At 34.5% G+C, this 16,911-nt stretch overlaps 2 protein-coding genes across 22 annotated transcripts in view; one reads left to right on the forward strand and one right to left on the reverse strand.

The window, feature by feature from the left end:
* The window catches only part of LOC147389046 (uncharacterized), a 35,928-nt gene extending 23,853 nt beyond the window's left edge, over positions 1-12,075 (reverse strand). Inside the window, exons 1-3 of the mRNA XM_086418160.1 lie at positions 11,843-12,075; positions 11,451-11,563; positions 9,681-9,752 (exon numbers count right to left, since the gene is read on the reverse strand). Of these exons, the coding sequence (XP_086274286.1) occupies positions 9,681-9,752; positions 11,451-11,563; positions 11,843-11,921 (264 nt within the window). The 5' untranslated portion in view covers positions 11,922-12,075. The remainder of the gene's footprint in view (positions 1-9,680; positions 9,753-11,450; positions 11,564-11,842) is intronic.
* Positions 12,076-12,323: 248 nt separating this feature from the next.
* On the forward strand, positions 12,324-16,295 carry LOC147389047 (phosphoribosylaminoimidazole-succinocarboxamide synthase, chloroplastic-like). 21 transcript variants are annotated; one of them, XM_086418163.1, is made up of 8 exons: positions 12,324-12,436; positions 12,541-12,768; positions 14,504-14,597; positions 15,203-15,292; positions 15,537-15,625; positions 15,804-15,861; positions 15,957-16,017; positions 16,095-16,295. In XM_086418163.1, the coding sequence occupies exons 3-6, from the start codon at positions 14,508-14,510 to the stop codon at positions 15,826-15,828; spliced, it is 294 nt and encodes a 97-aa protein (XP_086274289.1). In that variant the 5' UTR covers positions 12,324-12,436; positions 12,541-12,768; positions 14,504-14,507; the 3' UTR covers positions 15,829-15,861; positions 15,957-16,017; positions 16,095-16,295. The 21 variants fall into 21 exon arrangements, with proteins under 21 accessions (XP_086274289.1, XP_086274295.1, XP_086274294.1 ...); XM_086418169.1 differs by having other exon boundaries at positions 12,391-12,768; positions 15,774-15,861; positions 15,939-16,017; XM_086418168.1 differs by having other exon boundaries at positions 12,391-12,768; positions 15,774-15,861.
* Positions 16,296-16,911: the final 616 nt, after the last annotated feature.

The following is a 16,911-nucleotide window of genomic DNA, read 5'->3' on the forward strand; positions in this document are numbered from 1 at the left end:
TCCAGTTGGTAGTTTGAACCTCTTCCCAACTTCCTCAAACAATTGGAGACACCCTGTGCAAGGTATGAACTCACCATGTCTTCTTTATAAGTAGGCATCACCATGATAACAAATCCAAAAGTAAGGATGACAATGCCAATAAGTTTTATCATCGTCCAACAAGTACGGACGACGATGCCTTTTTCTCAATCTAGACAACACCACCGAACTTTCGGGGTTTCGAGTAACGACGCCAAACCCTCACTAACATACTTGATCAGTCAAATCTACAATCTTTAAGTGTGGGCAGCACACCCACATATACGAGGTGACAACGACACAACTACCTAATCAGCATCACATCATCCCCATTTCTTATAGTCCTCACAATATGTCATCACGACGCTCATGCTGTACACACAACACCTACTCCATTTTCAAGTCTCTTACGGTGTGTTCATGGCTTTTGCATCCTCACCGCTACCACGTCATCCTTGTTAGAGTTCATACCGTCCTCATGACGCCTACGTCATCTTCACGACTTTGATGCCGTACATGTGACTGTCACACCATCCTCATGACTCCGATGTCACACTTGTGGTTCTCACACCATCCTTTTGACTCCGATATCGTGTTTGTGGTCTCACGCCATCCTCATGGCTCCGATGTCACACCTGTGGCTCTCTCGCCATCCTCAAGGTTCCAACACCATCTTCGTGATATTCAAGCAGTCCTAACATCATGATTTTTCACGACGCTCACATCGTTTACAGTGACGAAGCCATCAATGTGACAAAGTCCACGTCTCATTCACAATGCTCCTGCCACTACCATAAATCTTGTCTTCTCTGCAATGTTCAAGACATTCTTAATGCGACAACATCGTCATCTCTCAAGTCCATAATTTGCACCAAGGATTGCCTATCGCATAGCTAGTCACAACCTTTGCGTCATGCAGTGACGAAACCATCAATGTGACAAAGTCCACGTCTAAATCACAATGCTCCTGCCACTATCATAAACCTTTTGTCTTCTTTGCAATGTTCAAGACATTCTTAAGGCGACAACATCGTCATCTCTCAAGTCCATAATTTGCACCAAGGATTGCCTATCGCATAGCTAGTCACAACCTTTGCGTCGTGCAGGGGGCTAAATGTAGAAGATGCAAATTGAATGGGTCCACGTGGACTGATCATAGGTGAGATGAAAAAGCACAATCAATGTGGAAGGAGTAGTTAAGTCATTTCACATTTATTTTCCCTATAAATAAGACATGGGACTAATTTCTCAAGGATTTTGTTCTCTCTCTCTCTTTATATATATATATATAACCTCATGTACTGTAAATCATATATATATATATATATATATATAACCTCATGTATTGTAAATCATGTAATAGTTTCAAGAATAGTAGAGCGACTCTTCGGAAGCTGGGACATAGTCTGGATTTGGACGAATCCTGTGAACAAATCATGTATTGTCCTCTCTTTCTCTTTCCCCTTCTCTTTATCTATCTTTGTACGGCTCATACCGGCGTAATACTAACATCGAACGGCCATGAAACATGGTTTAGGCGGCAGTAGGACTACCCGGCACGTGAGTAATATAAAGGCCTTATCCTTCGTGTACATGACCAAAAAGTGGGCATCGACACTACTAAACTAGGGTCCTAACATGCATGAAATTGAATACAACTAATCATGGATCTAGCATAAACATTGGACATGAAAATGATTAGACTAAGATGAATGGAATGAGTGAGACAAGGGACTCAACATGCATAAGAATGTGTAAGCCAAAATGATATTACTCAGAAATGATGAAGAAAAAGCAAGATTACAGGTGATAAATGGAAAAAATGCGGTGTACTGGCCAGTCGTAGCACAATTGATGAGTGTGTTGGAATTGACCAAGACCACGTGGTTTGGTGCACTCTATAGTGCATTGCCATTGCGGGGAAAAAAAAGTGGAGGCTGGGTGGCATGAATAGCAGCTGTGTGCCTTTTTTTTCAGCATGGCTTACAGGCATTTCAAGCTTCCAAACATGTTTTTTAAAAAAAAATCCCAACATTTTCATGTTACATGAATGCATTGTGAGCCTAGCCATACATCTAGCATAGCAAAATATTAGAAGACATGGAAGGCATTAAAAAAAAGACTATGTGAAGACTCTAAAAATAGCATGGAACTAAAGTGGGAGGCCAAAAACGAAGGGGAAAAACTGATTTTGGCTTTAGAGGTGGAGCTGGGCCACATGGTTGGGTTTCCTGACCACATGGGCCCATGTGTAACGGCCAAATCCTCTGTCACCTAGAGTTAGGTGTAAGCTCGCCCCGGAGCTACCCGGGAGCACTCATGAACAGTATGTAAGGCTCGTTATGAAGCCATGTCAGCCCCCGTACCAGGGCAATCTGTTAGCTTAGGGTACGTGTCAGCCCCGTGCCAGGGCACACTTGTTAGCTTAGTGGCATTTTCGTAATAAGGGAGTATGGCCGGCCTTTACTTTTGATGTTTCCTTCTGGAAATCTAGTAAAGACTTAGCATACACTTTGTAGGAAGGGTGTCAGTGCTATCCCAATCCCCGGCCTACACCCACGTTGTTGAAGCCTTGAAACCCAGCTCCGTGGAAGTCCCGCGTGTCATAGGATCATTAATTGCTTGTAACGCATCTATTGCTTTTGTAACGCGTTGCACCGTGTAATCAATATTATATCAACAAAGTTGCCTTCGGGCTTTATCTCGTGTTGCCTCGTTTACTTGTTTGCTAGCTACGTGTGTGTGGTGTACGATCATTTTACAGGCTTGCAAGTGGATTTGACCCCCTTGCGCCGCACGACCCCGCTTCGAAAGAATAAGGCCGTGACACCATGGCCCTTGTGCCTAGGCAAAGCAGCAACTTGTTTTTACTCCTTGGAAGATCTCTCTTTTGAGGGGTTTTTGTGCTCTAAAAACCCTAAAACACGTAGTAGATAGAATCTAAATGAAAATAAAATAATATATAAAAAGGATTCTAACCCAAAACTTTATAGAATTCAGAAAAGTTTGCTGCTATTGTTGCAGCGTGTTTCCTCAAATATGGAGCTTTGGGGATTCTAGCTCTTTTTGCAATGATCTTGGATTTCACCTCCATCTCTAGGGACTCCCTAAAATTTCTAGGTTTTATAGAGATCTAAGACTTCAAAGGGAACATGGTTTCTAGATGAGATCTAGAGTAGTAAAAAAAAAATTAAGATTTCTAGATGGCTCAGAAGATGTGATAATATTCTTGATCGTCTACCTCTCTGGTTCTCTCTCCCCTCTTTGGTGTCTAGACGTCCAGGGGCACTGTTTTCAGATGTGTATGCCTTGGGGCAAGGTACACCAAAAGGGGTGCTGAGGCAGTAGTTTGAGGGAATCAGTCACATGAGGCAAGGTGAGGTGCAAGCATCGACTGAGGCATGAGTTTCATCTACAAATTTTTTTTTTTTTTTATTATTTCTATTTCTTTTAAGTAATTCAATACTGCAAAAAATGTTGCTATATTGGTGTAGGTCAAGAATTTCTGACTTATTTATCTTTGTTACTTTCTAATTTAATGTATTTCTCAAAGCTAAAACTGTTATTTGATTACCCCCACCATTGTAATACACATAGAGAATACAATTGAAAAGTATTCTAGGCTCAAGACTTATGTAAGCTTCTTGTTACGATATACAAATAAAAAGAGGGGGTACATCAACTGCCGAAACACCAGGTATGTCATCTTCCTCTTCTTTTTCTTCACATTTTCTTTTTCTTTTTTTTTCTTTTTTTATGAAAATAATCACAGCACACAGGTTCTTTCTTTCATTAATTCTTCTCAATGTTTCTTGTTTTTTTCATGTTTTTTGTTTTGAAAATAATCGCAGGCCGGGTCTCTCTCCTTATTCTTCAAATTTTTTTCCTATAAGTTCAAGCTAAACCAATATGTACTCTTCTTCTTACTCCAACAACCATTTAACATTTTTAAACCAACATTTTTTTTTATGTTACACCATTCCAACTAATTGTTTTTCTTTATGGTAATAATAATAATTATAATTGTTTGACTTATATTTTGTGTTCTATGCTTTTTAAAATAAATATGTTTTTTTTTTTTTTCTTTCAGTTTTAAAATCCATGTCTCACATCTATTTTAACTTATATTTAAAATAAATAAATAAAAACTATTTTTAAATTTTTATTATTCTATTTTTAAGGGTGTAATTGGTTCTTTATTTTCAATATTTCAGTTTTTTCTATTGTCTTTTCATTGTTTCTTAAAACTTGAGGCTCCCTTTCTATACCCATCCTTTCCATTTTAAAATAAATTTTTATTTTGATATTTTTTTTCTAAGTTTTTAGGTTCTTCATTTATTTTTTTAAGAAAATATAAATTATAAAATCGTTATGTTTACATCTCTTAATCTCTAATGCATTATCATTCTTCTTCTCTTTCTTTCTTCATCTTATTTTTTTTTTCCTTTGTTAATGTTGGCCAACAAGAGAAATATAGATTTTAGAAACATATAGGAAAAATTGCTAAAAGTTTGATTCATGTATTGACACTGATATCCATTCACATACTTATAGTACTTAACCATGTTCCTTTCTTTATTATTATTCTCGTAGTTTTATGTTTTACATGAATGATTTTGTAGGATGAGCAAAAGAGATTTCGTTTGATAATACTATTGGCAAATTGAGGGAAACCAAGGGGATACATATTCCATTTTTTTGACAAACTATGCACTGGAAGAATTAACTATTTGAAACATCATTTGGCTGGAACACGTCATAGGATGGGGCATGTACAAAAGCTCAAGAATATGTGAGGGTGAAATGTGTGAATGCATTAACCAATTTTAAAAGAGAAAGAAAAGGCTGAAGAATTGACTATTAGTATTAGGAAAGCTAATATTAGCTATAAGGATGATTTGGTGCATGACGAAATTGAGAGCACGCCATTATTTCCATGAGCTAGGGGCACGATCAATTTGTTTCTACACAACAAATTCCAAACTCTAAAGAGAAGCAGGAGAGGATTGAAATTTGTAGGTCCATTGAAAGAAGTCTTTTTACGAGTGAACTTTCTTTTAATTTGGTGACTAACCCATATTTTAATATTATGTGTGAAGACATCTAATTTTGGGTCAAGATTGAAGCCTACATTGATGCATGAGATCAAAACATAGATTTTGAGGGACGGAGAAAAAAATATTGAGGGTCTAATAGAAATGCACAAAAAATCTTAGGAGAAATTTGATTGCACAATTATGTCATATGTGTGGACTGATAAGTAAAATAGATGTTTGATTAATTTTTTGATCAATGCTCCTAATAGGACCACATTCAATAAATCAATTGATGCATCAAATACTATAAAGAAATAGAGATCATATTCAAGTATCTTGATGAAGAAATCAGTAAAAAGAATATTATTCAATTTATTACTAACAATACAACAAATTATATCAATGTTGAAAAAAAAAAATAGAGAAAAAGAAAAGTTTGCTTTGGACTCCATGCAATGCCCATTGTATTGACTTGATATTGGAGTCAATTGGAAAAATAAAATTTTATTATTAAACACTTGTAAAAGCAATATGGGTCACAAAATTCATCTATGCCTGAGTTTTGGTTTTGATGAGGAATTTTACAAATAATCGTGAACTTCAATGACCAGTTGTAACTCGTCTTCTCAACTATTTATCTAACTCTTTAGAATTTGGACAAGCAATAGAAACCTCTTCAAGTTCACACCAGCAAAATGGAGTAAGTCTTATTGATCGAGACACAAGAAGGCAATGAAGCAAAAAAAAAAAAAAAAAAAAAATATATATATATATATATATATATATATATAATATATATATATATATATATATATTTAGAGACAATGACTGTAAAGGACTGCTTATTGAGAATATGTACAGAATAGTCCCTTAATAATGAATACAGACCATTTAAATCCCACTTAATAAAATATTAGTCCATCAAGAAACTTTTGAAGATTTTTTCAGGGAAAATACCTGAAATACCATTTTAACAACTTTATAAAGTGGTTTAATTGATCTAAAAATATACCAAGTCAAATAAAAAAATTGACTAATTTACTTGGTTATTAATATTTCTGTGAAAAATAAAAAATAAATATTTTTATTTATTAAAAGTCATTCATAAATTCAATATAATTTTATTTGACTCATTTGAGCCGACTTGCTAATTTTTTAGTTGAATCAATTCAATAAACATTCAAGTCAAATTTTAAAATTATTTATATATTTAAATAAATATGATATTCATAGACCAAATCAGTTTGATGATGATGACCATACTCATCTCCATCATCATTATTATCATCATCTATGTGAGTTAAAGATTTCTAGTTTTGGGAAGGGAAAACAAGGATTTTTTTTCATTGATCTAGAGATGTCCATAATCAACGGGGGTATCAGTAATTTTAAAACATAAGAGTACCTCAAATAAACACTTTTCGTTAAATCTCAAAAATCATTGAAAGGCATTTTCACTTCAAAAAATCCTTTTTAGACTAATATTTGACAACGTGAGTATTAAAAAGTCCATATTTTTTTTAGAAGGGACTTTTTTGGTACATATTTTAAAAAAATTAGTCTTTGCGGTCATTGCTCTTATTTTTTATCCAAAATCTTGGTCAAGTGTTTCTTTCTGTGGAAGACAACAATGCAAATTGTTGCTGTGTTACGAGGGGCAAATTCTAATATGAGGCCTTAAATGTCATTCATTGTAGTGGCTTAGAGAGAATATATGCCAGTTTGGAAAAAGATCGATAAAAAGTGAACTCATCAATACCATCGTTCCCTTTATACAATTGTATATTACCTCAATCCACATTTTCATTATGATAATAATTTTAATGTTGATGATGAAGTAAAGATGAGTTATACTTGTACATGAAGACAATGATCTCTAATGATGATGAACAAGATGCTTATGACATTCAATTATATGATTACAATAATGCAAGAGGCAAATTTGGTCTTGATGAAGCTATTAGAACAAGGAAACAATGTAAATGTTTACAGGACATACCGGGAGAAAAATACGTCGAATGTTAGTAGGAGAAAAGTACCATGAAAAAAAATACCAGCAAATCATTGCTTCCTTATTCTAATGGTCACATCAAGACCAAATTCACATCTTGTATTATTGTAATCATTCAAATAAATGTTTACAAGTCTCGTTCATGAACGTTATTAAGGATCATTCACTTCATGCACAAATCTAACTCATCCCTTTATCACCAACATTAAAATTATTATAATAAAGAAAATGTTGATTGAGATAATATCTAGCTGCATAAAATGAGCGATGAGTCCACCTTTCATCAATCTTTCTCCAAACCGCATATATTTCTCTCGACACCACCATATGCCTCACTAATCCTTTCATTAGTTGTATCCATCATCTCATAAAGGAATGGCATTGAAGGCCTCCTTTCAGAATCTCTCTCATAACACGATAAAAATTTGAATTGACACCTAACCAAAATTTTAAATAAAAAAAGAACAATTTTTTTCTTCAATATAATCTTTATATCCCGGTCAATAAGACTCACTCCATTCTTTTGATGTAAACATGGCTTGAAGAAACTTAATTTGTAGTGTTACAACACTGACATATTTGTTGCATTGTCAGTAATAACTTAAAGAACATTCTTCTCATTGATTCCTTCAACAACTTCATCAAGATACTTAAACATAAAATCTCCATTTTTATAATATTTGTTGTATCGACTAATTTGTAGAATATGACCTCATTAGGAGATTGAAAAAAAGTAATTAAGCATATATTTTTCTTATTAGTCCACCTATCTGACATGATCGTGCAACCACAATTCTCCTAAGATTTTTTCTACGCTTCGGCACCCTTTTGGTGCACCTCTCCTCAAAGCACATGAAACACCTCTAAAAACATTAATCTAGACCATTGACGTGGAGTTAAATGAGATTGGAAAAGGTAATGGACCATGGATGAGTTAGAAATCAGATACGTTCTTGTGCTTCCAAACCTTCAATTTTCTAAGGTTCTTTGGACCTTAGATATGTAACTAGGGTTTACCTAAGTTTGACATGTGGGCCCCATAGGTGTTCCAAAGGGTAGGCCAAAATGTGATTTTGACAGTTGAGTTCTAAAATTAAAGAAAGAACATGATTAGCGTTCAGACTTGCGAACAGAACCACATGGTTTTGAGCTTGGAGCACATAGTTCGTGTGCCTGTGCGAATGTAGGGCCTATGTCAATGGCACATGCTAGGGCACAATATGTGTTTGGGGCTGGCTAGGTCATTCTTAGGGTTTGGGGACCTTCTAGAATCAATTTTGCCTGCCTGCCTGCCTTTTTTTTTTTTTTTTTTTTTTTTTCCCAAAAATGTGTTTTTGAGATATTGAGGGTATTTTTGGACTAAAATGGGGGTGCCCCCCCCCACCTCCTCCCCCGCGCGCCAAGGGCATTTCAATCATTTTGTGCGGAAAAAAAGATGTGATTTCTAGAAAATGTTTGCTTTGATTCTAAACCGATGTTTTCTAGTCATGGATGAGTTCCCTAAATGTAGGATAGTCTTGTGAAGCTCATGAATGGCTTGGAGAGAACTAATGACAGTCCTAAGAACATTGCTCATCACTGAAAACAAATCACAGTGGGCTGACGAGTTGGCAAGTTCAACAGGTACAAAATGGGGCGTACGAGGGTCTAATGGAAATCAAAAGCTAAGTTAAAGTCCACATGTTCACTAGTTGGTTGATTGTGTCTTAAATGATCTCATGGGCTTGACAAGTTAAAAGTAAGATTTTTTTTTTTCTTTTAATAGATGAAGTAAATCTTATCATATTGAAGTATTAAGGAAGTATCATTGTTGCCTAGGACATTCTCGAGCCTTACTTTCTATTTTAGTAAGGTTAGCAGTTACTAGAAACTATTCCAAAGAAAGACAAAATACTTTACTAACCAAGATGGGAAGAAAGAAGAAAGAAAGTCCTCTTTTCTGCTAAGAATGATGCAGTTAGTATAACTGACTTGGGTCCCTTTTTCTTCTCATTCAGGCTTTAGATCTTGAGTGGTTTTTTTCCTATGCTGCCCAGATTTGCAAAGGATACAGCTCAGACATGGCAGCACAGATACACAATTTATAGTTGTACACATATAATTGAAGTATGTTAGACAAATATGACACCTATTTTGTAATATCTAGATAACATTGGTTTCTTCTATTGGTTTTATTTTTTTTCCATTTTTTCTTCTTTCTAAACATGTTTTCCTCCATTTTTTGGCTTTCTCTGTTGCAGGTAGATTAAACCAATGTTCTAAACCCCTACTTTACATCAATTGTTATCAGAACAAGCAACATAGGGAACCTCTTAGCAACCTCATTAGCTATCAAGAATGTTTTACTATTGACATTTATGAACTTTTATATCTGATGAAATCCCACCACCCTAACAACATCAAATTATAGCTAAAGGAAGTTAAAATATTCAGTGCACCAAGAAAAGTAGATCAAAGGACATAGGAGCTGCTTTTTCAAGAAAGAGAAATACAACAAGTTATAATGTCTCGGAAATTAGCATTCTTCACATCTTCACGAAATACAAAAAATGAAAGTACAAAAAGCTGTCAAATAAAGGAAACCGATGTATTAAATAGCATGGAAAAGCACATACATCAATATTAAACACGACGATTTCCCCAGTTCGAATAGGATCCTTGCTCATGTGTAAGAACAAGATATCACCCTGCAAGATTATTAAATGATTATCCAGTTATGCTGCGTACAAAAGGATCTAAAATATGAAGATAACTTCAATTATCACTTCAAGTTAAAGTTCAAACATCTTACATACAGCATGACACACAAAAGCACGTTAGTGAAACCCTAATATTCACTTATTTATTTCAGCAATGCCAACCTGATCTTCACTTTGAACCATAGCTCATCAAGATGGGCATGATTCAAGGTTTCATTCTGGTTTTTTGGAATTTTAGTAGAGCATTCTGGTTTTGGCCACAGACCACAACTAATCATTAACCCTGAAACTAAAACATTTTCTGATTCTTTCAGAATGTTTTGGTTGTAGAATTCCTGGTTTTTTCCTCTAACTGAAACATTACCTCAACAAGTAAAAACCTATAACTAGTTCTTGCATTCAGCTGATATTTTACCATTTGCAAGGAACATGCATTATATCCACACAAGACTATTTACTTGATGAGTTAGTGAGAATAACTTTTCACAAATGTAAAAAACTTCCTTATATGATACAAAATTACAAATTATTAGATTACATCCACGCATAATTAAATGTTTTGCTACCCTTTTATATATGTGTGGATCCAATCCAACGATGCTAATGTTTCAGTTAATTAGAACATGAACGATTTTATGCATGTGTTAACAAGCTTAGGACAATCATAAATGTTGTAAGTTTTACTGAGATAAAAAAACAAATCATAAATGCAAGAATTTGATGCATCATGCTTTTAATATTTTTTTACAAATCAAATTCATTTTTATTTACAAAAAACAATATCAAATAATCAATCAGAATTCATTTCCAATAATTAATATTAAAGAAAAGTTTCTTTTAAACATTTCCATGTACAGGATATTTCCACTGGAACATTGCAATTTCGCAATTGAGTTTTGATTCATTCAAATTGACAAGTCATTGAAATATTTTGTTAAATGAACAATGCTTTCGCAAAATATACAGAAAAAGGAAATATGACATTTTCTGTCAATTCCTCCATAAATGAAAATATTTCTGAAAATTTTACAAAATTTCACTACGTTTGTCTCAACATTAGATTCGGACTTTTGGTCCTGGCTTCATCACCAATAGAAAGTGTCTAAATTTTTCCAAAAGTTACACTTAGAATATATGAGACAATGAGACTTGTCCAAAACTGGTCATAACATTCATCATCATCATTGCCAATACCTTATGCCAACTATCATTTTTCTCTCTTTTTTAAAGGGTTGGGTAGTTACCATGGATTAGCAAAATAAATCTTATTTCGCCATCAATTCTTTCTACATAATCCATGTGTTATTATTGGCTTTCAACTAGCCCTTATTTTTTATGGTTGCTTTCTGCTAACCCTTTAGCACCTTCAACTTGTAAGTTGTATTGATGTGCTTCTTCTCACTATTGTGATTGTTTTCCTCTGTTTAAATGACCAAGCAATCTCAATTCTCAATTACAATTTTTTTTTGTTTATCCCTTATTTGGGGTTATTCCTACATTCCCTTGACATATATTAAAACCTCGATGCATTTCCTTTACAATAACAAGCATATATTTTTTCAGTTAAAACTATAAATAAATATAAAAAAATAATAAAAAACCCAAAAAAACAACTTGCAAATATTTATACCATTGAGTATCATATAATAAACTTGAATTATAATTCACCAAGTGAACTCAACTCACCCTCTTGAATCCAGGTTCCATGCTTCCAGAAAGAACAACAACAACAGGTGATTCACTCCCAGTAATACACATCAATGCCTTCCATATTATCAATGCTGATGTAACAATCATACCTGAAACGTAATTTCAAATAAAAATCTCATTTTCTCTATCAAAACTTCTTGATTCAAATCTTTTTTGGTAATCTAATATAAATAGCATAGAAAGAAACCATTTTTTTTCAGATCAAAGAAGTAACCGACCAAAGAACTCTTCGAACGGAAAAGATTTCATTTTGCAGATGAAACCGAAACCCTTGAGACGAATTGAACAAGAAATCGAAAGCAATCCATGAAGAATGAATATAAATAGAGATAAGAGAGAGAAAGAGAGAGAATTAGGGTTTTACGAACCAAGACTGACAGCCTGTGTTAGAACCTGTCTGATCTGAATCGATCTGATGGAGTCCATGGTGTCTCCAATCCATCCCATTTTTCTACTTTTTTTCTTCTTTGAAATTGAATCTGAATCTGAATCTTCTTTCTCTCTCCTTCTGGTCTGAACTCTGACCTGAAGAAGCACAAATTTTGTCGGGGGTTTTGTCTTGAAGAGAGGGTATTATAAATGGAGTCCCGAATAAGCTTCAAATTTTTTTTACGCTGTGTTTGGATTGAGGGAAGGGGAGGGAAGGGAAGAGAAAATTGGCAATTTTCTCTTCTTTTCTCCTGTTTGGATTGTTAAGTTAGGAGGGAAGAGAAGAAAAATGGAGGGAAGGGAAGGGAAAAATGATAAAATTTTGTTCCCCCCAAAATCGGAGTGACGAGGAGGGAAGGGAAGAGGCTATATTTTCTATTCCGAAATTGTCCTCACTCTTTTGTAAAATTTCCAAAAAAAATAGATATTGACAGGCCGTTTATTACTACTTACACTCCAAAGTAATAAAAAAGATTTCAGAAACCCTAGAGGTGTACAGATTACAGAACGAAGGAGGCCGAACTCGAGCTCGAGTAGGAGACGACCTCTCTCTCTCATTCTTCTGATTTTCTTCAAGAGATTTTGAAGTTCTGATTCTTTACCTTATTGGATATATGGGTTTCGTTTATATTTTCAGAGGACTGCAGATGCTATCAGAAGATGCTTATGGGTGTTGGAAGAGCATCCCGTGATTGAGTTTCTAGTCCTTCCTGGTCACCATCTCTATAATGGAGCAGATATCATGGTTGCTGTTGTTTCTACTACAGAGAATCGAGATCTATGTTTCAGGTTTCTAAAAGTAAATTCTGAAAATCAAGTTCTTCAATTTAGAGAGAAGCCAGAGGAGGAATCACTGAATCCTACTGTAAGTTCCCCACTATGTTCTCTGATGTAATGTGTCCTATTTTATGTTTAGTCTCCTATTCTCTTTTTAGCTTTTGTTTCTGTTAATTGGAGTGTTGATAAAGCGAAGGAGGAGTACGTACATAACACATAATTGGGACTTTTAATTTGTTGACAAAAAACAGAGGAAATTAAAAAAAAAAAAAAAAACTGTGATAGTTACGAGTTTATAATCATTTACTTAGTAGACTCGAAGGAAAGTTACTGCCTCAAGCTTTCCACAATGTACGAAGCGTAGAGATCCCTGCAACACAAAACAGTCCAAATAAGATAAGTAGGCAGAAATCACATGGAAACTATCACGAACAGAGTATCAGGAAATTAACCAACGTGCTTTTAAGTGGTATTGTTCACTAACGGACGATCAATCATTAAGGAGTTTTGGAGCTGGGCCAAAAGTTATAAGATAGTGGGCTGAACTAACTTGCATTCGGAGTACCTTTAGGAGCATTACTTTCAAAGTACCGATAATTAAAATGTAATGTTGGTGCAAAAGGGTTCTTCGGATGCAAAACCTGAAAATTCGCCATTTCTAATGATTAAGGCAACCGAATTCTCCTTGAGATGTATTTTCAAATCGAATTCCTTTTGGGTGTCATGGATTGATCCAATGCTGTGTTTTTACAGTTTTCAATAAGTTGTAGCAGAAGGATTTTTTTCATTCTCTCTCGAGTTTTAAGATATTTTCTCCATGCCCCATAGCTTTCATTTGTTTACTATCTATGTTTGTAACTGAGTATCCTTTACTCAATAAAATAAGATGAAGTTTAGTAGACTTTATCAATGTAGAATGATTCAGGATTCCTTATATTGGATCCTTAGCTGGTAGCTGGAACCGTAATTTTGTTAAATTCAATACTAGGATACGTTCACTAAAATATGAAATGACGCAACTTCACTTTATTGAGATGATTCTTAATATTGAAAGATTTAGATTCAATTTCATTGATAAGATGGTGAGGTAACATAAAGTTTTGGGTCTCAGATTTAGTCATGAAAGTCACTATAGTTTATATTTATATAGCCCTCGCTTGTCACGTATAGATTCCTAAAACCAAATCAATCAAAAAATAATAATAATAATAATAGACCAAAGTTAATTATTTCAAAAGTAAAGGGTAGGGTTTTGCTTACACACCCTATTTGTTTGTCGGGGAATATAGAGGAGACCACTGTATCTAATGGTTAATAACAGAATCTAATTAAGCATACTGTGCTTTTCCTCCCTCTTGTAAAAATTCCCTATGGTAGCTAATATCTTGATTTCTAAAAGTAGGATGGAATCTCATATTGTGTCTCTTTTATTGCTTGGGATAGTATTGCGGCTATCTTACTACTCATTAAAATACTATATAGAGGTGGTAAGTGGTGAAATTGTGATACTTCAAGTAACTCAATTGCCCTATATTAGAATAGTTTATATATATTAACAAGAAGATACTTTCTTTTCCTTATGTGGACACAATGATATGAATTCTTAATGAGAACCATTTGGTCAAAATGCTTATGTCAGATGGTAACTTGGTAGGAGTTCATAATTAAGTGGTTGGTTGGTTGGTTACTAGTAAACCACTTGTTTTGTGTGAGCTCTCTTAGTTAGTATGCCATCTATGCGACTATCGCCAATTGCCTAAATCTCTCATATTTTAGAGAGTTGAATTAAATGTTGCTGGCAAACTGACTTCTTTTTTTTTCAGTGAGATGATAGAAGGTGTAGGCCATGAGTACTTGGAAGAGTTCTTTGGCTGTTGCGAATCAGTGGTGGCTGAAAATGGTCTTCTAATTCTACAGGTAACATTATTTTGCTAGGAAGTTTTTTAATTATGGTTGCTCTTAATGGCATGCTACTTCATAGTTGGTGATGAATAGTTGTTGCAAGATAACTTTATTCTTGATATCTTGAAGCCCGGCTGACATGGGACCTGCTTGTCAACTAGTTGTTCAGTTATCATATATTGCATGTCATCTCAAAAAAATCTCTGTTTATCTGATATTGTGTTACTTCTTGGATTCTAGTAAAATACTTGCATTGGGATTCGATGAGAAGTTCATCAGGACATGGGAATATTATTTTGTCTATTGTGCAGCTGGTTTTAAAACACGTACTCTTGGAATATTATTTTGTCAATGAACACACAACTTTCAGGTCCATGAAAAAAAGTTGGTCTTACTGCCTGTATCTGATATAAATAAATTGTATTATTTATTTATTACATTTTATGAATGCTAAGGTTTCTAGGAACATTTTCCCTTTTATTTCAATCTTGAATGAGTATTGATTCATTTATTTATTTATCGTATGGTATAATTTTTTTGCTTCCAATTTATGCAGCAAAATAGCTTTAATGGTATCTCTATCTACTTTACTAGCTTTTATCAATCTTTTGTAAGTGCAGCATGTAGCTTTAGAACATGGACTGCTATTAGTTGACACAAAGTATGAGTTTGGAAAAGCATCTGATGGCACCATTCTTTTGATAGATGAGGTTAGTTATAATATCTCTACCTGACTATGTAGCACCTTGTTTGTAGTTTTTGTTGTTGTCTTGTTGGATTGCTTTTTTTTTTCCTTGTATTTTGGTTGTGTGGTGGCTTTGGCCGCTCTTCCTTTCCTTTTTCATTAAAATCTTTTTGCCTATCAACAAAAAAAAAAAAAAATCTCTATCTGAGATTAAACAATAATCTTATTATTTATAATTGTTATTTTAATACGTTTACGTTAATTTTTAGGTGCATACCCCTGATTCAAGCAGATATTGGATTGCACATTCTTATGAGGAGCACTTTAAGACTGGTTTGGAACCTGAAAATGTTGATAAGTTCTGTTTTTCCAGTTAAAATAGCTTGTTTTATACTCTTTGAATATGAATTGTGGCTGAATGTAGGAAGTGTGGTTTGGTTGAAAGTTTCTGTTTCCTATGTGCTTTAGTTTTTTTGCTTTCTTAGTTAAGGGGTCACTCTTGACAGGTTAGCAAGAAATTACTGACCAATGAATAGTGATCAGGAATTCTTGAGGCTGTGATTTAAAGATCATTGCAATCCATACGAAGACAAGGTGACTTCTTAAACTATTTAGATTATGTTTTCCTTTAGCGATTCTATATGTGAATGAATTCGTCAAATCTCACTTAGGTGGGCCAAAATGTGTAGGACCTCCCTGATGCTCCTGTAGAGCTTAGTTAAGTCGAAATTTGAGATGCCAGGAATGGAGGTAAAATATGACTCCCTTATAAAGAAAAGCCCCTTTGCTATGAAAGTTTGGATGACTTGATATTGGTTTCTGTGCAGGAGCCTGCACATGATCGGATATCTCGGAATGTTTCTTGGGCATTATCATCGTTATAACAAATAGTATCAAACCTTATTATAACTTAGCATTGATCTGTTCTATTTTTTATAAATTTTTTTAACAAATAATGAGGAATTTTTAAGCCTCTGAAACATTTTTTTAAAGTTTAATATATTTATAGTGGGAATTTGGATGGGTTATGATCGTTCAATCTTAATGCCATTTTTTTTTAGTGCGTCAAGATTCGTTGAACATATTTTGCTAACAGAGCAAGCAGCACATTAGGAAATACACTTCAGTTCAGCCCAGGAAGTGTATGTATCATCGAAGGAACACGAGCACAACATGATAAGCTTTGGCTCCCTTCTGAGGAAACCTTGACACTCATACAACTAGTATTCGAACAAATTAAAGGCTTGGTTACAAATTTAAAAACCCGCGCGGGTGGCTGTCTCGGTGACTTGGGTATGTTCTCAAAGTGCCTGAGTTCTACTCTTCCCATGCTTACCCTGTATGGTCTGTGGATGATTGCATGCATATAAAGGGATTGCCCTGTCTGTCATTAAGTTTGGGATATCGTCCTTTACCTAAATGAGAAGAGTTGTGCTGCAGTGACCTCAAGATTGTACCTCATTTCGCACATCTTGATGCAAAAGTGCATAGGAATCATAGATGCTTTTTGAAACGTATATCGATGAAAAGCACTTTTGGTTCATACGCACTTTCACGTCAGGTGCAATATGAGGTACAATCTTGAGGTCACTTCAGCATTATTTAAGTGAAAAAATAAAAATTAAGGTCTTGTGTAGTCTGCCT

Source organism: Akebia trifoliata, chromosome 12, assembly GCF_017979445.1.
Source record: "Akebia trifoliata isolate Shusen 1 chromosome 12, ASM1797944v1, whole genome shotgun sequence".
NCBI lineage: Eukaryota > Viridiplantae > Streptophyta > Magnoliopsida > Ranunculales > Lardizabalaceae > Akebia > Akebia trifoliata.